Raw genomic sequence first — 24,306 nt, forward strand, 5'->3', positions numbered from 1 at the left:
AGTTTACATTTTATTATATGAATTATTATCTCAATAAAGTTATTAAAATAATGCATTAAACCCATTTTAGCATTTCCCCTTTCATTGAGTATGGTATATAATGTAAAGGAAAACATGGATGTGGAGTTAGATGAACAACCAGAAGCCAGAGGGAAGTATTTATTCTAGCTCTACTAAGTACTACTTCTGAGATCTTCAGCAAATCACTTAATCATGCTAGCCTTAGTTTCCTTATCGATAAAACAGGAAAAACACAACCACTTCATTGGGCTGGTCCCAAAACTAAATTTAATAACACATCAAAAAGCCCTTAGCATACTTGCTAGACTTAATAGGGACCCAACATTATCTTTCCTCCTCTCCTCCACTATCTTCCACACCCTCACACCTGTGATCCAAAACATTTTAATCTTTATTATGGGAACTTTCTAATAACAAAGTAGAATAGCAATATAAACCCCTTTAAAGTCATACACATTTTCATCAATTATCAACTCATGGATAAACTCATTTCATCCTATCTCCATCCACATCCCTTCCACATCCCCCCTTCTCTGCCCAAATCATTTCAAAGCAAATCCCATTCACTATATCATGTCATTTGTAAATGGCCAAGTATATATCTCTAAAAAGGGAGAGTGCTTTTGTAAACAAATACCATCATCACTTTCAACAATAAAGTCACAGTATTCTTTAATATCAACAAATATCTTACTAGTTTTCAAATTTCCTTGATTATCTCAGGGAAGTTATCTGTACAAGTCAGATTCTACACAAGACTTTGTATGATGTGACTGACTTTTATGTCTCTTTTAATCTACAGGTTTTCCTCCTATGTCTCATTTTTTCTCCCATAATTTTGTTGTTGCTATTGTTCAAAAAAAAAAAACAAATTGTTTGTCCTGTGAGATTTCCACAGTCTGGATTTTTCCCTTTACATTCCTGTGATATGGCCTGAAAGGTCCCTCTGCCCCTTGTAATTGCTGTAAATTACTAGTTAGTTTTGGATAAAGTTTTTGTTGCTGTTGCTGTTGCTCCCAGTATGGCTTTGGAAAGAATGATTATACACTAGCCACCCCCCAACCCTTATCTGTGGTTTTAGTTACCCGCAGTCAACTACATCCAGAAGTAATTGATCCTTCTGACATATCATCATAACATCAACAGTAGCCTTACATCATGTCACGATGCCTACATCATTCATCTCACTTCTCTCATCACATAGGCATTTTAACATCTCTCATCATCACAAGAAGGGTGAGTACAGTAAAATAAAATATTTTGAGAGAGACCAGAGTCACATAACTTTTATTATATTGCTGTTTATTTATTATTGTTAATCTCTTTGCATAATTTATAAATTAAACTCTGTAACACATGTGCATGTAGGAAAAACAGAATATATAGGGTTTCATACTATCCATAGTTTCAGGCCTCCCCTGGGGTTTTGGAATGTATCCTCTACAGGTAAGGGGGGATGACTATAGTTCCAGCTGGAGGCACATAATATCCTGTTGACTCTTCTTTTCTGATGTTTGCAGCATTGATAAGTATTGCTTAGATCTATTGATTCACTAGAGACTGCCAAAGTGACTGTCTAGTTTTATAAGACCATATTCATTTGTTTCTTGGAAAACTTCTGTAAAGAGAAACTTTATTCAAATATTTAGTTACTCTGAAGTACAATTTGTATAGGAAAGGCAGATTAAATGTTTGATTCTTTCCCTTTTCTTTTATCAGTTTTTAAAAGTAGTAACTTTGACCTCCAAACATACTTCAAAGATTATTAGTTTTTGGATGAACATAACAATTTTAAAATGTTACAATTATTCAATGGATTGCAATTATTATTCATGTTCAAATTTTCTCAACTCTTTCTAGTGGGAGACTATTTAAAGTTGGCTCCTGAGCTCTTTAACACAGACAAGTGGTCTTTCACATGTTCTTGCTTTCTGGCATGAGAGGTTATTTTAGGTTCATTTTGCTTCCATCTCAGAATCAGTCATTATTTCAAGGGGTGTCGATTCATTTTAGTGGTAAATACATTTTAAGACTAGATTATGGACACTGGGTATACTTGTTATTTGGGGGACAGTAGACAGTAGACAGATCCAAGAAATATGTATGTTTTAAATATTTTATTTTGACATAATTCAGGCTTACAAAAAACTGAGAAAAGAAAAAAAGGAATTTCTGTATGCCTTTTGTCCAAATTACCCAAATGTTGTTAATGTAATAATGTCAACATTGTTGGTTAATATTTTGCTGTATCATATTCTTTCTTCTTTATATTTATACATAAAATTTCCCTAGAACCATTTAAAGGTAAGTTGCAAATATGATACTCCTTACCTCTAGCCACTTTAGGGTATATTTCCTAAAAAGAAGGACATTTTCTTTTGTGGCTCCAGTATAATTATCAAAACCAGTAAATAACATAAATACAACACAGTATATCAACCTTTTTTAAATTTCCTCAATTATTTGAATAAAGTTGCTGATGGCAATAGAGAATCCTGGATCATATATGGCACTCAATTGTCATGTTCTTGTTGTTGATTAATCTCCTTTAATGTAGAACAGTTTTTAGTATTTGACATTTATGACCTTTACGTTTTTTTAACATGTGGGTCAATTATTTTTGGGGGCCCCTCAATTTGTCTTTTTCCAATGTATCCTAAGATTATAGTCAAGTCATGCATTTTTGGCAAAAATGACACAGAAGTGATGTATTCCTTTCCTATCAAAAGGCATATAATGCTGATTTTTCTTATCACTAGTGATATTAACCTTGCCAGGTGGTCAAGGTGGTGTCTTCCATGTTTCTTCATTGTAAAGCTGCTACTTCTTCCTTGTTAATTATTAAGTATCTTCTGGAGAGTAACTCTGTCTCTATGTAAATAAGGTCTAATTCATCAAAATTTCACCTACTAATTTTAACATTGTTTGCTGACCCTTCCCTGCATCAATTACTATGATGGTTGCCAATTTGTGATTTCCTAATTTCAGAGTTCCTTCTAAATTTATTTGTTGGTACTCTACTGTGAGAATGAGTCTCCCTTTCACCTCCATTTGTGTGTGTATGCATGTATATCAGAATGGCTTATGGATTACTATTTTATTGGATGGACTATATATATACTAGTATCGTTACTTTTAGGCTTTAAAAAGTTCCTAGAAGGAGCTCCTACAAATAGGCTCCTATGTCTTTTCAAAACATTCCATCATTCTTTGATTGCATCGTTACTTCCTGACACTAAAAGATAATCCAGGCACAATGCATACTTTATTAGCTGCAGCCCTAGATTCAGTCATTTCTCCAAAGAGAAATTAAGAGTTCCTTTTAATAGAGAATGATATTGGGCAGCCCAGGTGACTCAGCGGTTTAGCGCCACCTTCAGCCCAGGGCATGATCCTGAAGACCCAGGATCAAGTCCCACGTCGGGCTCCCTGCATAGAGCCTGCTTCTCCCTCTGCCTGTGTCTCTGCCTCTCTCTCTCTTTTTCTCTGTGTGTCTCTCATAAATAAATGAATAAAATCTTTAAAAAGAAATAGAGAATGATATTCAGAAAATAGTATCTGTTTTCCAGTTGTGCTCAGTGCCAGTGGGGAGCGCATTTTATTTTTAAAAATTAAAAAAATAGTTCTTTTTCCTTTTTCAAAAAGTTGTTATTAAATTCCACTTAAATTAACATACAGTGTAATACTAGTTTCTGGTGTAGAATTTAGTGATTCATCAAAAAAATATGAGTTCTTAATGATGCTTCCTCTTCAAAACAGAATTATAGGATTTTTACTTAATATTGGTCCTACACCTGTATTTCCTTTCCCAATGCCAAAAATTCTGGTTCTTAAGGATATCAACATAATTACTTCTTCACTATATCACACAATGCATAGACAATAATCTCTTTATAGTAATGCCAACACTATCCATCAATGATACAATTGCCAAAAACAATTTAAAAGTTTACTGCTGTTCCTTCTGTCCTTAGGGAACAGATAACAATCAAGTCACTGTGTTTATAATAACTGGGAGTATTTTATCTCAGTGTGTTTACACCATCAACCTGGAACACAGTTGTGCTGATTTGTTTCATTTTGCTTTTGATTATTAGAAATTACTGTTTTAGATTTTGTTTTAAAATTATATATTTAAATGGTCCCAAATGCATATATATTCGCAGTTCTAAGAAATCAAGCCTCTATCCCTATCCTCTCTCTCTACACCTTTCTATAGGTAACTTTAAAAAAAAAAAAAAAAAAAAAAGGGATCCCTGGGTGGCGCAGCAGTTTAGCGCCTGCCTTTGGCCCAGGGCGCGATCCTGGAGACCCGGAATCGGATCCCACGTCGGGCTCCCGGTGCATGGAGCCTGCTTCTCCCTCTGCCTATGTCTCTGCCTCTCTCTCTCTCTCTCTCTCTCTCTCTCTATCTGTGACTATCATAAATAAATAAATAAATAAATAAATAAATAAATAAATAAATAAATAAATAAATAAATTAAAAAAAAACAGCTGTGTGTGTGTTTCACAGTATAACAGATTTTGCTCTTGTTATTTTGGTTTTAATATAAATAAATATGTATCTATATTTTCTTACACTTACTCAGATAAATGGTAGCGCACTTACAAACATATTTCCTCTTCTTGCCTTTTTCATTTAAAAATATGAGTTCTTAATGATGCTTCCTCTTCACAACAGATTTATAGAATTTTTACTTAATACTGGTCCTACATCTGTGTTTCCTTTCCTCATGCCAAAAATTCTGGTTCTGAAGTCTCTATAGAGACTCCTAACTCTGGGAAATGAACAAGGGGTAATGGAAGGGGAGGTGGGCAAGGGGATGGGATGACAGGGTGATGGGCACAGAGGGGGGCACTTGACGGGATGAGCACTGTGTGTTATACTACATGTTGGCAAATCAAACTCCAATTAAAAAAATATACAAAAATTGGGGCAGCCTGGGTGACTCAGCAGTTTAGCACCGCCTTCAGCCCAGGGCGCGATCCTGGAGACCCTGGATTGAGTCCCACATCAGGCTCCCTGCGTGGAACCTGTTTTTCCCTCTGCCTGTGTCTCTGCCTTTCTGTGTCTCTCATGAGTAAATAAATAAAATCTTAAAAAATATATATATACATATATATATACACAAAAATTTAAAAAAAATAAAAATTAAAAAAACAAAGCTGTGATCATCCAAAAAAATGAAGTCTCTAGAGAGATATTGTTTCATTTTTACAGCTATATAATATTCTATTGTGTGGATGTACTATAATGTATCCAGTATTTTTCTTTTAGTGAGCATTTAGCTGTTTTGCTATTAAAATATTTAATTTTGCTATTACAGTATCATGACAAGTTATAATCTCACGCATAGGTCTTTTCATATTTTTGCCAGTGTGTCTTTGGAATACAGTCAAGGAAACAGGATCATTTGATCAAAAAGTACAGCACATGAAGTTTTTTAAATGTTGAAAATTTTTCCTCCATTGTGTTTATACTATTTTGCATTCTCACCAGCAATGTCTGAAAGTGCCTGTTTCCTCACGGTCTCACCAACAAGGTATTTTAATTAACTTGGGGATTTTTAAAAATCTGATAGGTAAGCAGTAGTGTTTACTTTTGATTTCTCCTATTCTGAATGAAGTCTAGTATCTTTTCATATGATTAAGAAACATTTTTCATGTTTTTTCTGTGAGCAATTTATATGGTTCATTTTTAGTGGAATTTAGGCCTTTTATCCTCTGTTCTATTAAGCTTTATTTAGCTTTACCTGTGATGTAAACTGCAAATATTTTTCCTTGATTGTCACTTTCACATCTCATTTTTGAGAGACAGGTTTTTAAGACAAAACACGAACAATAATCATACTGGTAGTCTCCCTTAATATTAAGACTACTTCTTGTTACAGATCAAACATATGACCAACACAAGATATTAAGCAGTTTTATGGATTTTCCTCTACTGCCAAAAATATATGATACACATGCAGGTGGTCACATGTGGGTGGGCAAGAGATTCTGTAACACAGAAACAAGACAAAGGATCATAAGAATGTAAGTATGCCCTAAATCCCAAAACCATTCTCCAAATAACTATACACATGCCAGCACATACACATATTCACACATACACACACACACACACATATACACACACACACACGTGCGGAATACAATCCAGATTTGTTTGCTTGGGGAGAAATGAATAGAAATGGAAAGTCAGTAACAAAACAAATATGTGTAGTGAAAAAATATCTTATCTTTAAAGGAGTTAAGTTTTTAGTCCTTCCGTTGGTATGCTTAGTGAAGGCAATCATCAGGTAGCTAGAAAGCCCATAGCATATTATGTCTGTACCAGATTTCAATGTTACTTGTATCATATAAGCAGTCTGAAATAATAAAAAAAATAGTCTCTCTTGGAGCTTCTTACTTCTTAGTGAGGCAAAATAATATAGTATTTAAGAAAAAAGGGTTTTGGAGTTAAATTCATATTCAAACCTGAATTCTACAGTATTTTATCTGTATCTGTAAAATTACACAAGTTACCAAACTCCATGGGTTTCAACTGTATTATGTGTAGAAATGATATAAGAACTTTCTTATAGGGCTTTTGTGAATGTTAATAAGAACATGTACTTAAGGGACACCTGGGTAGCTCAGCGGTTGAGCATCTGCCTTCATCTCAGGGCGTGATCTCGGAGTCCTGGGATCGAGTCCCATATCAGGCTCCTTGCATGGAGCCTGCTTCTCCTATCTATGCTTCTGTATTTCTCATTAATAAGTAAATAAAATCTTAAAAAAAAAGAACATGTACTTAAGGCACCTGGCATAGTACCTGTTATATTCTATATGCTTAATAAATATTATCCATTATTATGCACCTAGTTAGTCTTTTGGATGGTCTCACGTATACTTAACTTACATGTTGAAACATTATTTGAGAACATGAACACTATCCTATCTCCCTTCCTAGATTTCTATCATACTAGAATTAGAGTTCTTAATATAATAAAATAACTCAAAGAGAATGTCTTGATGGTAGGAAGTATGGTAAAAGGCCACAAAACTGGAACATATTTAGTTCCAGCTATTACACAATTATTTCCCAAAAGCTTTGTGTAGACTTAGTAAGCACTGTGAATAAAGAATTTCTAATAAAGATAGTAATTATTAATTAAGTGATTATTCTGCACCAGGCACCTGTAATAGGAACTGCACTGGAATAATCCACTGAAGAGACTATGAGTACACACTTTGGAGTATAAACTATCTGGATTTGATTTCCAGTTCATCCAATTACTGTGGGATGAAGGGGGAACTTATAGAACCCTAAGAGCTCTGATTTTTTTCATCTATCAGTCTGATAACTAACAGTAACTATATCATATACATGACATAATTCAGAAAATGGTCTGTGAGGTTAATGTGCCTGAGTCTGTGTCCCACCTCTATTTTCAGTAATATAACCTCTGGTAAGTTTGTTAACCTCTCTGCATCCCAATTTTGTCATTTGTCAAATGGGAATAATAGTATCTAATTTCATAGGATATTAGTATATATTTAAGATACTGCAGGTATATAATTTAGAACACTGCCTGGCATGCAGTAAGTTCTTAACAAATATATTTTTTTCATTAGGATAAAATAGTATAATCTATAAGAAATGTTTATCCCAAAGTCTAGAATATAGTATGCACTAAATAGTTCATTATTATTACATCCATTATTATTATTACACCTATTTAAAAATTCAAGGCCTAGAAACTCAAGCTGTCATTCAATAGCTAACAAAGTTAGTAAAATGAGATGTCTAAATGGTGATTTGTCTAAAAGATATGCAAACTGTCTATAATGCTAAATACTCTAAAATGTATCTTTTACTTACACCAGAACACCAGGGAGCTCTGTCCTATACTTCACTATTTAGACTTCTGTGGAATTGTTCCAACCAACCTTAGCTTTTGGGTTATGATATCTGCCTAGGTCAGCAGACATTATTCAAGGAACTCCTATGAAACTAATGATCTTATTTATTGTAAGAGTATATTGTTTTAAATTATAGTAAAACAAATGTACTATCTCAAACCATTTTTAAGTATACAATTCAGTAATGTTAAGTACATTCATGATGCTGTGCAAACCAGTGTTGAGTGGACCTCTTTCATCTTGTGAAACTGAAGCCCTATACCCATTAAAAAACTCCCACGTCCCACTCCTCCCGGTTCCTGGCAACTACCATTTTACTTTCTGTTTCTATTATCCTATTTTATATAACTCATATAACTGGAATTACATAGTCTATATCTCTCTGTGACTTTTTTTCATTTTGTATAATGTCCTCAAGGTTTATCCATGTTCTAGCACCTGGCAAGACTTCCTTCCTGTTTAAGATTGAATAATACTCCATCACATGTACATCACATTTTGTTTATCCATCAGTGGACTCTTGGTTGCTTTTACCTTTTCACAATTGTGAATAAGGCTAAAATATGTGCAAATAACTCTCAGAGATCCTGCTTTCAATTCTTTTGGATATATACCTAGAAATAGGACTGCTGGATCATCTGGTAATTTTATCTTTAATGTTTTTAAGAACTGCAAAGGTTCCGATTTCTCTACATCCTCACCAACGCTTATTATTTTCTGGGGGTTTTCTGATAGTAGTCATCCTAAGGGTTTGAGATGGTATCTCATGGTGGTTTTGATTTACATATCTCCAATGATGAGTGATATGGGGATTTTTTCATATGCTTGCTGGCCATTTGTACATCATCTTTGGAGAAATGTCTATTCAAGTTTTTTTTTTTTGAAATCAGGTAAATTGTTTTATTGTTGAATTGCAGGAGTTCTATATATATTCTGGATATCAGCCTCTTATCATATATATATTATTTGCAAATATTCCTCATAATCTAGAAGTTATTTTTGTACTCTGTTGATAGCCTTTGGTGAACATAGCATAAATAAAGCATAAATAGTTTTAAGGATATTATTGATACATTATATGTATCTACTTCATGAAGATAAATGGGGGATATTTTTCTTAAGATTCAGTAGGAAGAATAGTTAGTTTTCCTGTGAACAACTGGTTTGCTATGATGTTGTCAGTGGTGATGATACCACGTGACAAAAAGTTCAACTGTGGCTCAACTAGAATGATGATATTGAGCCTCAAACTGCATTTTGTGCAGGGGACTCATATAATTCCTATGCCTGTTATCTTTGATTTTCCCAAACATTCCTTTTATATGTTTTATATTTTAGATATTTTAGCAATCTGCCTAAAATTATTTTTGAGTGGGAGAGCAACTGATGTTATTTTCAATAGTTACTAAATCCACAACATTTCACAGAGAAGGAAACTAAAGCTCAGCATCTATAAATAACTTTCTGAAGTCCACATAATTAGTAAATGGCAGGAGCCAAGGTTCAATCCAAGGTTTACTCTGTGGATTTTTCCAAAATATCAGGCAGTTTCTTCAAGCAGTGAGCAAAAATTTCCATAATATGAGACAAGAAGTGTCATTTGTGATGTGGTTGCTACATCTTCTAAGAACTCAGAGGAGGTGAGATCACTTTCTGCAAGAGTGATCAGGGAAAGGTTGGAGCTTGAAAAATGGAAAAGTTCGAGAGAGGTGAGGGGATGACAATGAGCAAAAATGTGGAAAAAAAACAAAAAAAAATATGACTTAGAAGTACTGTGGTCTAGCTGCCTTACACTATTCCTTGTTGAACACAAAACAGACTCTGAATAGAGAAAAAGAAGGAAGCAGAGCATAAAATATAGATTTGAGTGACAAAATGGAGACTGTTTATTCTAGTGTTAGAAATCTGGACTTAATTTGGTAAGGAGCAGGGGAGTCATGGAAAATTTTTAGCAGGATTCTCTAAGTCTCCCTAGAACCAGAGGCTCTATCAAGTGATATATTCCTAGGGTCTCTCAAGTGAACCTGGAAGAGAGTAAAGGAAGCAGAAGACAGGGGAAGAAACTAGGCAAATATATGGGTTCAGGTAAAGTCTCCTCACAGACTGACGTCAGAAGGAGCCCTGGAATGTAAATGACAGGTCAGGGTCTTATTTCAGTAGGTCACTAGCCGAGGACCACCCCAGGCATCCCTGGGCAGGACGGACTGAAGCAGTCCTCAGGAAGAGAGTGAGCCCATAAGCACCCAACCCCGACCACACTTGAAGAAGTGGCCACACTGCTCCAGCGAACAGAAGCTGAGCAAGAACCGGCCATGTCTACTATATGGCACTTTGAAGGATGAACTGGAATGCTAGCGGTCTCAAGAATTAGATACAGATATGAAAGGTCATACTATCTGAACCTGAATAGTGGCTGAGAGGCAAAAATGATAAGCTTCTTCAGAGTGTCTGCATCCTAACCCCCAAGCCTGTGAATATGTTCCATTAAATGACAAAAAGGACTTAGCATGATTAAGGTTAAAAATGTTAAGATTCAATTATACAGATTAGCCAGGTGGCCCCAGCCTAATCACATGATGCCATACAAAGTGGAAAGCTTTTCCTGGCCACAGGTAGCGAGAGAGGAGATACTGCTGGTTTTGAAGATATAGAAAAAAGGCCATGCACCGAGGAATAGGGCAGCCTCTAAGAGCTAGACAAGGCAAGGAAAGAGATTTCCCCTAGAACTTTAGGAAGGAATGCAACCCTATAATACCTTGATTTAAGTCCAGGGAGAGTCATGTTGAACTTCTAAACTATAAAACCCTAAGACAATAAGTTGGCATTATTTTAATTTGTTACAGCAGCAAAAGAAAACCAATACAGTGGCTAAGGAGAGAGGAAGGGCAATGAATAAGAAACAGAATTCCCACAACTAAAAATAAAAGTCTTAAAACTAACATTAGCCTCTGTTTTATTTTGTTTCCATTTTAAGTAAAATTAATCATTCTTACTACCTTTATCAGGATTCACAAACTAACTTTAAAAACCACAAGGAAAAAATTATTTCAAAGAAATTACAATTGAATATAATTGGAATAGGATAGTAAATAATAAGTACTTTATAGAGGATAAGAAAAATGATCTTCAGCAAACCCCCAAAATTGTTAACGGAGGATTAAAAGGAAAACACTTAATTGATTTTTATTATTACATTAAAGACATAGGGGTCAGGTAACACAAGTTGTAAATCATTGTTTAGTTGTTGCTGTTTTTTGTTTTTTTGTTTTTTTGTTTTTTTGGGTTTTTTTTGATATATCTGAGATTCACATTTTCTTACCAAGAAAAATACAGGACTGTGAGCTTCATGGTCAGCAGAGAGCGCCATAAGGCCAACTCTCTCCTCCACCAAGGCTGCTTTCCAGGAAGGCAAAGAATAGTGGCTATGTCTCTGGCAGCCTGTGTTTGCCTTTTATTATCTGGTACTCTTAAAAAATTTAATATGGGAATGGGAACAATTTCTTTGCACTGTCATAACTATTTTTTAAATAAAAGTTTATTTATGACAATTGTTGACATCTTCTCAATAAAAATTAAAAATAATAAATGTGCAATAATTTCAGCAATTTCCATAAAGTCTTCAAAAATAGGAATGTCAGGTAAGTAAATGAAAATTAGCAATGTCTGCAGTTTAATTAGAGAAACTCCTCTCAGCAAGTACTTGGAAGAAAGAGGGTTTGGGGGTAAGGATCCTGAGGATGATACTAACCAAGTATCATGGCATCCACTGAGGGTGAGGGTAAAATCTATTTTCAGTTCAAAGAACAATTAGTATATTCTTTAGCTCACCAAGATGGTGTAGACATTAACCCCATTGCTAGTTAGCACCCAGAAGAAAGAAAGAATAGGGCCAAGTAGAATCACACAAGCTAATTTATGATTAGGGCAGTCAGGGCTTTGCAGAATATATTGGAAGGAGCAACTGAATCTAGAAATAGAGATGATGAGGCCTTTGTACATAAAGTGAACACAGAATATAAATGCAGGAGCAGCGATTATGAAATTTCTGCAAGTTGTAAGGAAGGTCATGGTGTAAGAAGGAGGCCAGCTGGGGAAAAGACAATGATGGACACACAGAGGACGAAGACTAGAAAAGCAGGACAAAGCCAAAAGACTACATCTGCCACTTGTTCTAGTTGCTATTGTTTGTAGCCAAGATCTAGTCAAGATCTAGTTTTGCACATAGTACCGATATAAATTAATTTTAAGTATTATGATGGCTTATTTTATGCTTAAAAGTATATTGATAAATTTTACTTAATACAGAAATGTATTTTTATGGTACAAAATTCAAAAGGTATAATCCTATTTGGAATAGAAGAATACTAACCTTATTGTTTTTGTAGAAATAATACAATTATTACATTATAGTTTATTATTTTAAAATGTAATGATTTATAGAATCCCATTTTTTCTTGTACAATACTTTCTATCATTTTCTTTCTATGTATCTAGCCACTAAGCCAATTGTAATATGTCTTCTGTTTAGAGAGATATTTGCGTCAACATTCACAATATTAATGGCTATTTCAAGGTGCTTTGCCCTTTTCCAACTACATATCTGATGTCAGATTTTTTTGGGGGGGTGAAATAACACATTAAGTACAGAAGTAGTTTCAAAAATTCAGAAGTTTCCAATTAAGCCAGACATTAAATAGACTCTCGGAAATGTAAATAATGTAATGTTCTCACAAATACCTTGTTTTGGCAAATAAAGTATTTTAATTAAAAAACATGTTATCTATAATATAATGGTTTTATCACTGCTATTTTTTAGGTGAAAAGTTTACAGTTTTTAGAAGTCTTAATTTCTTACATGGTAAATATAGAAGATATAATCTACACAAACCAAAGCCTCTGTCATAGGAGTATAAAGGGGTCCTTGAGACAATCAATCAATCAACCAATCAATAAATAAATACCGAGAACTTCTATCCCAATGACTCCTAAGTGTATAACTAAATTCTCATGAGTAACTGCTCATATAAATATGCTTAATAGACAACTAAAAATAAGCAAGCCAAAAGACAACATTTAATGTTACTGTAATCTGCCTAATTTGCTTTCACTCCAGTTTTTCCAGTTTTGATAAATGGCACTACAGTTTACCTAGCTGCTCATCTCCCAAACCTAGGAATCATCATTGACTGACTTCTACAACTTCCCAAATTGGATACATTTAACAAGTTCTACTGACACTACTGTTAAAATATATTCCTAATTCTATCACTTTTCACCACTTCACAACTATCACCCTGGTGAAGTAACCATCATATTCTCTTTGCATCTTGAAAATTAAAAACAAAACAATACAAAAACTTACTGACTTAGGTTTCCAAAGGATAGCTATAGAAAAGTACAAGTGTCTTCCATAACATCATCTTCATCATCATATATAGAAAAAAATACTTTAAATAATATTATTAGTTTTCCTTTTTTTTTTGTACAGTGATTCAGTGATTACAGTGATTCCGTTTTCTCTAACCAAATTCTAAAACTCTTGACTCCAGAGAGTAGGTATATATATATTTCATGCAATAGCTTTCATAAAAAAAAATCAAAGCATATAACTGAAAGTTTTAAGAAGTTAGCACCAAATCAATCAGATTTGAACACTCTGTATATCAGAAAGTCTTTCATTTAGACAATGAATTAAAATGTCAATTCTACATTTTCTTTTCAACTTACCTTATCAAGTTCATCTGAAAGTGCAATACCTGGGATTCAAAAGAGATGTATAAAAAAGTTTTAGAAAAAGCCTTTAATAATACAATGTCAGAAACAAAAACAAAAGTTCTATTTGTAAAACTAGTATGTTTTCCATTTTGCTTTTGCCTTTTATTAGTGCTTCAAAATAATGTGGTACATCCTTTCTACTAACAACACAAATAAGGAAGTTAAGCCAACTATAACAGCATGAACTGCTGAAACAACGTAAATGTGCAACAGAAACAAAACAAGTACCATACTGCTGGTAGATTGTTAAATGAAGAACAAATATTCAAAGACAAGTGTAAAGATGTTGTCATTATGTTATAATGACAATCAAATAAGGCTTAGCCTGTTATAATTTTGTTCCTTCTTAAGAACTGATTTAGACTCCTAGAGGGATAGAATTTATAGCAGAATAGTGGCTGGAGATCATTTATTTTAATTCCCTTGTTCTACAGATGAAAACACATACGATAGAGCTTAAAGAATTTGCCCCATATTCTCTTCGGTTGACAGCTTTTTGAGCCTATGGATAAATGATTCCTCCTCAAAAGTTCACCTTCAAACCATCTATACATTTCTCATTGTATATCAGTCGAGTTTCTGCCTTTACTACTCCTCTAAAATTGGTCTACGTTAGCAAAGTGAAAAGTTTTAGTCCTTAATTTATTTATCTGTGGTGATGCTCTTTTAACCTCATTCCTCCTCCTTGAAATGCTGTGCTCCCTTTCATTCTCTTTGTCTTCTTCATGGGAATCCTCTTCTTTGGGGGCAGGGAGTCCTTCCCTGAAATGTCTAGGGTTCTTTGCTGAGCTGTCTTTTCTTTTCACTAATACACTCTCATGATAATCTAATTCATACCAATGACATTTTTATTTCTCTATGCGGTGATGAACAGCGAATCTTTATCACCAGCATAGACCTACTTTCTGAGCTAGTTGCTGAATCCCTATGGGCATTTCAGTCTGGATAGGTCAGGTTAAAGACAAAATCCTCCCAAAGCCTTACTTCTCCTTTTTTTGAACAATGGTGTGCCTATGGTGGCATGTACTGTGGCCAGGCACTGAAGCAGGCTCAGTTAACCCTCAGGTTTGGGGCATAGAGTAAAGGGAAGCTGGTGTCAAACCCCAGTGTGGGATAGGCCGAGAGACAAGGAAAGTTCTAAGGTTTGAAGTCAAAGGAAATACAGAGGAAATAAAAACAGATTGAAGCCAAGTTCAGCAGGCTATAAATAAAGCCCAAGAAAGAATGGGCTGGATTAGAAAAAAGAACCTGAAAACAGTAGCAAGAAAACAAGTCTGAGTAAAACAATCCCCTAACCTGATCAGGTACAGAATGTCTGTACAGAATGTTTGTACTTTGTGGGCTGCTATATATTATTTTTGCTCCCCACTGACCTAATAAATCAAATATACACAAAGTAGAAAAATGTGCCCTACTTCATCTTGGTAAATGGCACGACAACTCCCCTTGTAGATAAAACTAAAACAGGTGTATTTGAGACACATTATTCATCGCAATACTCTATGAAATTCTTTTTTGGTAAAAGTTATTGATAACTGAGAATTTTTATGTGTCACTATTCTAAAAGAGAATCTGACTACCATACCACTGTTGGGATTTGGGGAAACCTAACTTAACAATTATTCAAGGACTTGCTTTATTATAAAGACAGCTTCTTTTTTTTTTTTTAAAGACTTTATTTATTTATTCATGAGAGACACAGAGAGAAAGGCAGAGATACAGGAAGAGGGAGGAGAAGCAGGCTCCATGCAGAGAACCCAATGCAACACTCAATCCTGGGACTCCAGGATCATGCCCTGAGCCCAAGGCAGACGCTCAACCACTGAGCCACCCGGGCATCCCAAGACAGCTTCTTCAAACAATTCAAGGAGAGAAGACTTCATAAAAGAGCAGGATTGCAGCTGGTGTGTATGGTGAACTCAGATACAGAGTGTGGGAGCATAGGTAGACAGATGAGGGAACCCAAAGCTCTGGGCAATTATAAACATTTCTAAAGGCCTGATATAAGTCACACATTTGTGAATGTTTGGGTTTAAATATATATACAAATATGAATGTCACTTAGAATGACTCTGATTTCAAGCTAATGTAGGAATTTTAGAGTATCAAGTGGTTTGTGTCACAGTCTACAGAAGATTTAAAATACATTACTCTAGTTTATAGAAGCCAAATATACATTTTAAATGCTTCTATTTACATTTATTATACTATGAAAAAAGTGTTCCTTTCCAATGAGTTCAATATTAAAATTGAATATATTGTTTTAAAATAAATATTTAAAAGACTTAATCTACTTTTTTAAAAAAGAGAGAAAAAAAGAGAGAGAAAGAGAAAAGATATATAAAACAAAACTCTCTCATCCACAGTCATAAAACTTAGATTTTTAGAATTAAATAATACATGATTCAACTGACTGGGATTTTTGAAACGCTCTTGATTTTTTTCAACTTTCTGCATGAATGCCCTTGGCCCTACAATGAGTTTTCTCATTCAATTGTGAGAAAGCAATCAGTTGATCCTTAAATTTTTTACCCCTCATATTACTTATGAATAATCTATTCATAATAATGGTAATGCTTCACCCATGTAGAATGTAGCCAAGAGCTAGCAAGTAAGTCAAAAGGCTTTTGAATGGTCAGAATACATGGTACACAGTACTTGTTTATCACTTATGAGCTAGCTCCTTGCATCCTCTATTCACTGTCCATTACTCTTCACTTTAGCATGTATCAAGAGCTTTTCTGCAAGACAAAAATATCTGCCAGTGGAAACTGGAGATAAAGAGAAGGTTGTTATGAAGAGATATTAAAGTACGATGAAGTGGGGGATCCCTGGGTGGCGCAGCAGTTTGGTGCCTGCCTTTGGTCCAGGGCGCGATCCTGGAGAACCGGGATCGAATCCCACGTCGGGCTCCCGGTGCATGGAGCCTGCTTCTCCTTCTGCCTATGTCTCTGCCTCTCTCTCTCTCTCTCTCTCTCTCTCTCTGTGTGTGTGTGTGTGTGTGTGTGTGTGACTATCATAAATAAATACAAATTTTTAAAAAAATTAAAAAAAAAGTACGATGAAGTGAAGTGACAGGTCCCAGAATACAATTCAAACTAAAAGGAAACTTCACTTGGGAAAGGAATTTCTAATTGTTCCAGGTGCTTGGTCTTACATATTTTGCTCAAATTCCTATTATTATATTTTCCTAACATTTATGTATTTTGATGATTTTGCATAAGAAATTATCTAAATTATCTAAATCTCTATTCTATCATATATATATATATATATATATATATATATATAATTCTTTCAGTACTGTAGTATTTATATCAAATTACCTAGGATATTTTTCACTTTTTATTATTTCATTTTTAATCAAAGCTTAAATTGGCCGGGGCACCTGGGTGAAGTCAGTTAAGCATCTGCCCTCAGCTCAGGTCATGATCCCAAGGTCCTGGGATCATACCAAGTTGAGCTCCCCGCTCAGTGGGGAGTCTGCTTCTCCCTCTGCCTCTCCAACTTGTGCTTGTGCTCTCTCTCTCTTAAATAAATATAGAAAATCCTTTTTTAAAAAAAAAAAAAAAGCTTAAACTGATTAAAAGCAGTTGAAAGAATGATCCTATACAGAAGCATGAAGCCCTAATGAGAACAATTCATATGGAGGAGCCAGGATTTTTCTCCTAGTGCCTAGCAGAGCATTCACGGCTATTTCCTGAGAAGAGATTTTTACAATTTTTGGCCATTTCATTAACTCTTAAGAGCCATAATACCTTATATGATAAGGTTATATTTTTTTAAGTTTATAGAAGGTGAGAAGAAGGGAGGAACAGAAAATAAAATACCTTGGAAAAGATGCCAGAAGAAATATAGTGGGTTGCTACAATATGGTAAGGAACGAAGGCTCAGAGTTTAACTTGTGGGACTCCTGATGCATACTGGCATACTTCGTCTTCCTGAAAGTCAAACTGAAACCTTAAAGGAAACATTGCCCTATCAGAGTAGCCAAAGAGGCTTGGCTTAGGGTAGCAATGGTGTCTAACTTATAGAAGTAAGCTGCCTATAAGAAACTGGAGAAAATTAGTGCCTTCAGAAACTAACCTTCTCTTCTAGATAAAGAGGCAAATCATGCATGTCAGAGGTGGCTTCAGGATTCTGCTGTAGCGCAAGCCTATCTGGATGGATTCCATTTGTGCACTTCAGCTTATGGGCATTTCCATTTATTACAATCTCCAAAGAGGCCTCAATGGTATCAGAAATTTATGCCAAAATACAGTTCTCACATTCCCAAATTTGAGTTGTGCTCCATCAAGAAAACAAGAGCTATCTGATTCACCAAGATGTGCATCTTCCCATGTATCAGCTTAGCCCTAGGGTTCAAATTCAATTGTAGCTACAAGAAATGGAATTAGAAGCTTTTCAAAAGTTTTTACAGCTTAGTCAGTGTAATTAATTTCATGAGAGTAGGTCGGAAAATTCATATGATATGAAATGGAACTAGTTATTTCTCCAAAATTTGTTTTCCTATGGAAAAAACCCCAAACTGGCCCAAACTGGCTTGTGACAACCTATTCTGCACATTTCTTCTCAAATCCTCATTCAGTAATGTCACATTAGTAGCCTGAAATTAGCCATGTTGGGAGTATTTATACAATAGAAATTGGCAAATGCTACAAATTAAGGATTATTTTTAGAGTTAGTGTCCCAGAATACTACTGAGTATAATGCATAGTGTTAAAGCAAATACCTATGGAAGTATCACACATATCAACAAAATGAACATTACTGATACTTCAGACGTAGCCCTGACCATTTGCCAATTAAAATATTTTTTAGATAGATTGGTGGCTGCCTTCACAGCAAAGAGAATTCCTGCCACAAAATGAGGGATTCTATCTTCAATTTGGTTACCAAGGAAAAAGGTTGGAAAAATTTTCTGTAAGGAGCTAAATAGTACATACTTTAGGATTTTCAAGTCACATATGGTCTATGTTATATCCATATATTTCTTCTTTTTTTAAACAACCTTTAAAAAATTAAGAAACATGCTTAGCTTCTGGGCCACAAAGACAGACCACAGGCTAGATTTGGCTCCCTGGTCAGAGTTTGCAGAATCTTGTTCTAGAACCCCATAACAATTTTTATACTTTACTTATTGGCTCTTTCAGTCTTTGATGGACACTTCCAAACCTAAGGATTTTCATCAGGCCCCTACCCATCTCTTCGATGTAAAGGATGTGCTCACTATTAAAGAACTTCAACTAGTAATATCCTGAAAATTTTGAAACTATCCATTGAAACTCGCTAGATGTTCTGATTTATCCTCCCTGAAACAAGCCATTTATACTGTTTTCTCTAATCTCAGAGGATGACGTGTTCTTTCTCGCAGGAAGAGCAAACTCCACACCTATTTCTTGACTCCATCCGCATCTACCTTCTCTGGTGTTTGCTCCATCTATTACCTTCCTCCTCTATTCTGACTCTGCTAGTTCTTTCTTTTGGTTTCCTCTGATCACCTAAAACCCATTACATATGTACACAAATGCCTATGTATTCTCTGTAATCTCCTCTCCTGTCTCTCTCTCACACTCACATATATGTACATATGTATGCGCACATATGCGCAAAACTAAAAGAAAACCAAACCAAAATGACTCAGAATTCCAACATCCTTTACCTTCCCCCACTAATTGTGTTCTCTTTCATGCCTTTCCTATTCTCATCAAAACTTTCAAAGTGCTTATACTCCTTATCTCTCTTCCTTACTGTCCATTCACTCTTCCATCTCCTATCTACTAGCATCTGTTTTCATGATCTTCCTGAAACTATTCTGTATACACATCCTGAGATGTAATCAGATGGAATCTTTCCTACTACAAAAAAATAACTATTCTAGGGCACCTCGGTGGCTCAGTCGGTTAAGCATCTGCTTTCAGCTCAGGTCATAATCTGGGGTCCTGGAATTGAGCTCTATGGGGCTCTCTACTTAGTGGAGAGTCTGCTTCTATCTCTCTCTGTGCCTATCACTCTCCCTGCTTGTGCTCTCTTGCTGTCTAATAAATAAAAAATAAAATCTTTAAAAAAAAAGATGCCTATTTTATTTCACTTTATCAAGCCAATACCTGTTTACCAACAAAAAAAAATGGAAAATATAATAAGAGGAGAAAGGAAAACAAGCTTCCATTCACAGACAAATAACAGCTGGTTGTGAACTCTTTCACATAATTTTGTGCACATGTATGGGCATGCATATAAATACTGTATGTCAATATAGGCATATATACAAGATAAAATTAAAATGAAATATATACACTTTCATTACCTGCTTTTTACTTAAAGCATTATCTTAACTATATTTTCATATTAGTATTTTCTATATCATTTTTAATGGCTCTACAGTGTACCACTGTGTGAATGTACCATGATTTCTTTATCCATTTCTCTAATAAGAGATACTTAATTTCCAATTTTTCACTATTACAAATCCCACAGCAGTAAACAATGGAAGTAGGGCTTGGAGATAGCTGTACTCACAGTGGAATAGATTTCCATCTGTTTCTTATAAACTTATCTGCCAGTTCAGACACCTCAGGAATATTTTCTGTAATATTTTCTCCTCTTTGATTTTTATGAAAATTCTATCTTAGTTTTCATCCCACCCTTTTCAGTCTCCTCAGCTGGATCATTTGTCTACCTGTGTCTCAAATGCTGATGGTGTGTGTGTGTGTGTGTGTGTGTGTGTGTGTGTGTGTGTTGTCTTTCTCTATGTGCTGAAGATTCCCGAATCTATATCCCCAGCCCAATTTTTCCAAATAGGTGACTTTGATATGTACGTACTTGACTGCTGGAACCAGAAAAGAGCTATCCATACCACTGGGATGTACCAACAGTATCTGAAACTAGAGTGTGAAACAAAACTCCACTTTCACTCCCAAACCCTTTTGAATTCTTATTTGAGGTAGAGAGAGCACCCATTCACCTTAATTATAAACAAAAATAAAACAAATACATATTTTTCTCTCTATGTGCACCCTTCCCTCATATGAACCAAGGACTCTTAGTCATACAACAATCTACATTTTCTTAAGCCCATTCTCTTTTTTCTATCCCATAGCTTTTTCAGCCTCTTTTCATTTCATTTTTGCTTAAGGCAAGGACTATAATCACTGTGCCAGAGTGATTACTCAAAAGCATGGGATGATGACCTGATTACGAGATCTCTATAGCACAGAAGTCGCCCCCCTCCCCGCTCCCCTGCCACCTAGACTTTCTTCTTCATAGCCTTCCTTTATCACTTAATCCTTTATGCATCAACAATATAAAATTTTCCTCTTACACACATGCTTCTCTCTCTGCCAGGCACCTCCCTCTCCCCATGATACATCTCCGTTCTCCTTTTACCTTAGCTTTACCTTTTCATCCTTCTAGACTCCATTCAATAAAGTTTCCATCAGGTTGGCCATAAACCTCCTTGTTGGAGGCTCTTCTACACTCCCACAGGCCCTCCAAAGGCACCTTACAAGACTTTGAAATTCTTCTTTTCACACTTATTGTTCCTACTAAAATATGACTTGAGGTTTGGGTGCATGTGTTAACCATCTTATAATGTATGAAGACTAGATAAATCTACGTGGCAATGAATGGACAAAGAACTCTGCATTATCTGCTTCCATTTTCACTCACAGGCTGTCATCTTCTAACTCCTCAGGCTGTTTGTCAGACAAGACTTTCTCGGTATGTTCATGATTGATGAACTAAAAAAGCCATTTGTTATTTTTTTCTTGGCTGAGTCCAGATTGCTATTACCAGTCACGAAGCATAAATATATGTCTTCTGTCCTCTCAACAGCTGGGCTATTTTCCTTGGAAAAGTTCCAGCCAGAGTTTCTCCTAGGCTGCAATCTGTAGACTGATATCTGGATGGACTAAAGATACTCATCCTATTGCTGCCTCATTTCAGAGAAAACTGCCAAAAGCTGCAAAAGCCTTAGGCTTGGAAAATGCTGGAAGCCCTGCTACCCTGGAATCAGAACTCTGCTAAGGAAAACATTCTGTTGACCAATGTCATATAATATGGAACTGCTGTACCCTTGCTTTTAGTTTGTTTGTTATTTACCTACTCACTTAACTATTTATTTTTCAGCATAACTCCCTCAATAGATAAGCCACAGTTAAAGCCAAAGAGCTCAGCAAACAAATCAAATCTACAAATACCAAACCCATGTAACCTGATATCAAAGGCCCACACTTAAGAGAAGTAGGAAGTAGATCTGCAGTGAAGAAAGAGTTAGGGAGATGTCTCAGAGGAGAGGGACCAGGAAGAAATGGAATCACAGGTAGCACCCACTGAGCAAATCACAGCTGGGTTATGTGCTACATGCTGGAGAAGTCCAAGGCAGAGTGGCTCTGGAACCATGAATGAGATTAGTGAAAAGCAGATAATAGCAAGTAAGTATGTTCAGAGAAAAATACAGAAGCATAAAAAGGGGACACCAAATCCAGTCCAGAGAAGGTCAGCAACAGTAGATCATTTTGGATTTTGGAAGAAGTGGTATTTGAGCTGAAGCTAAAGGGAGGAATAGGAGTAACTTAGTGGGAATGGAAGCACTTGAGAGAAGTGAGGGTGAGATCTCAGGGTACAGCATAAGCAAATACAGGAAACAGAAGAACCTCAGTAAGTGTGAAAATGCTCCTGTGTTGCTGGTGCATAAATGGCTAGTCATGAGAGATGATACGGAGACAGGATTAAGGGTCAGATCATGTAACACTTTCTATGAGGTTTTAAGGAAACACTGAATATCTGAAAGAAGTGGGTGTCAGATTTCCACTTTAGACTTACCACAATGAACGCAGCGAGAGATTGGAGGAACTCCTTCTTCTTCTTTCAAAAAAAAATGTGACCTAGGGAGTACTAACAGGGGTGAAGAGAATCAAACCCAAGACTGAGGGAAAAATGAACAAAATTTGGTAATTAATTAGTTATGAACAGCAAGGAAGAGAAAGGAGTCTATAAGGGTCCAGTTGGGATGAACTGGTAAACAATGGTGCCATCACCTGAAGAAAAGTATGCAGGAAAAAGGTCACATTTGAAGAAAGATGTATGATCTACTTAGATATACTGAGTTTTGCATGACAGTGGGATATCCACGTGCAGATACGCTCCAAACATTTTGTATAAACTGTAAACAGTCCGTATGGAAAATATATTCATTTGAGTTAGCTTTTCAGGGGTTACAGTTAAAACTATGAGGGACAATGACAATGAAAGCAGAGAGCATTTGAAAGAACAAAGGATAACATGTGGGAACAGCATTTAAAGTGACCAGGAAGAAGGAAGAGCACCAGAATGAAACCTACAAGAAATGGTGTGAAGGACATCCAAGAGGATCAAATATTAAGAGCAAGGTCCCAGAAAGTAGAAGATGAGAGTCTGAAGACAGACAGAATAATCAGTGGTGTTAAAACTACCAGAGCAATTTTGTAAGGTGAGTATTGGAAAAGTGTTCATCTAGTTTGACAATGTGGATCCAATTGCTGACCACAATGAGAAAGGTTTCAATAGAATGACAGGTGTAATCGCACAGCTACATTGAAGGGAGAAAGGAAGATGAGCAAGTGGAAATAATGAGTGTTCATTATTTCTTTTGAAAACTTTTTTGAAAGAAGAAGGAATTCTGATACTGCCATGAGGTAACTCAAACTCAAGAGAGGAGTTTTCAGGTATGTTTGTTTTTAACATTAATGAGAGCTGTGGTATTCAATATGGTAGCCATTCATCATGTGGCTATTGAACATTTCAAATGTGTCTAGTTCAAATTGAGATGTGATGTAAATTAAAATTCGTACTTGATTTTGAAGACTCAGTATAAAAAAAATCCCAGTAATAATTTTTATATGGAATAGAAGTTAAACTTGGATATAGAGGACTACACTAAATATTTTATGAAAATTAATCTCATAGGATTCTTTTTGCCTTTTTGTAATGTGCCTGTTTGAAAATCTACAATCACACAAATGGCTCACATTACATTTCTGTTGGGCTGTGCATAGCTGGAACATGTTACAGGCTATTAGGGGTAAACAGTAGTAATACTAATAATATATGTAGTAGACAGAATTCTAAGATGGCCCCCAAGGTACACACCTGTGTAATCCTTTCTCTTTAAGTCTGCACGATCGGATATGAAAGGATATCCCTCTCCTGACATGGTTACTAACTGGTTCACTGAGTAAATTAGAAAGATATCCTGATGGTCCTGTCCTAGGCAGGTGAGACTTTCAAAAGAAGGTCAAGCTTCAGAGAGATGCTCCCCAGTGGACTCAATAAAGTAGTAGGGAACTACCATTACAAGAAGATCACAAGGCAAGAGGCTGACAATGGCCTCTAGTTTCTAAGAGCAAACCCTAGCCAAAAGCTAATGAGAAAACAGGGATCTTAGTGCTACAAGGACTACATTTGGCCAATAATCGTAATGAACATGGGAAGAGATCCTGGAGCCTCAGATAAGATCATAGCACAAACCAGCACCTAAATTTCAGCTGGCCTAGACCCACAGTAAAGCATTCCACTAACTCGCACCTGTATACCTGAGCCACAGAAACTGTAAGATAGTAAATT

The 24,306-nt window shown here is 35.6% G+C and overlaps 1 protein-coding gene across 1 annotated transcript in view; it reads right to left on the reverse strand.

Annotated features, from left to right (window-relative positions):
• The window catches only part of CUNH8orf34 (chromosome unknown C8orf34 homolog), a 378,334-nt gene that overhangs the window by 255,240 nt on the left and 98,788 nt on the right, over positions 1 to 24,306 (reverse strand). The window contains 1 exon segment of the mRNA XM_055318190.1: positions 13,657 to 13,685. Coding sequence (XP_055174165.1) covers positions 13,657 to 13,685 — 29 coding nt within the window.

This window comes from Nyctereutes procyonoides, unplaced genomic scaffold, assembly GCF_905146905.1.
Source record: "Nyctereutes procyonoides isolate TBG_1078 unplaced genomic scaffold, NYPRO_anot_genome, whole genome shotgun sequence".
Classification (NCBI taxonomy): Eukaryota; Metazoa; Chordata; class Mammalia; order Carnivora; family Canidae; genus Nyctereutes; species Nyctereutes procyonoides.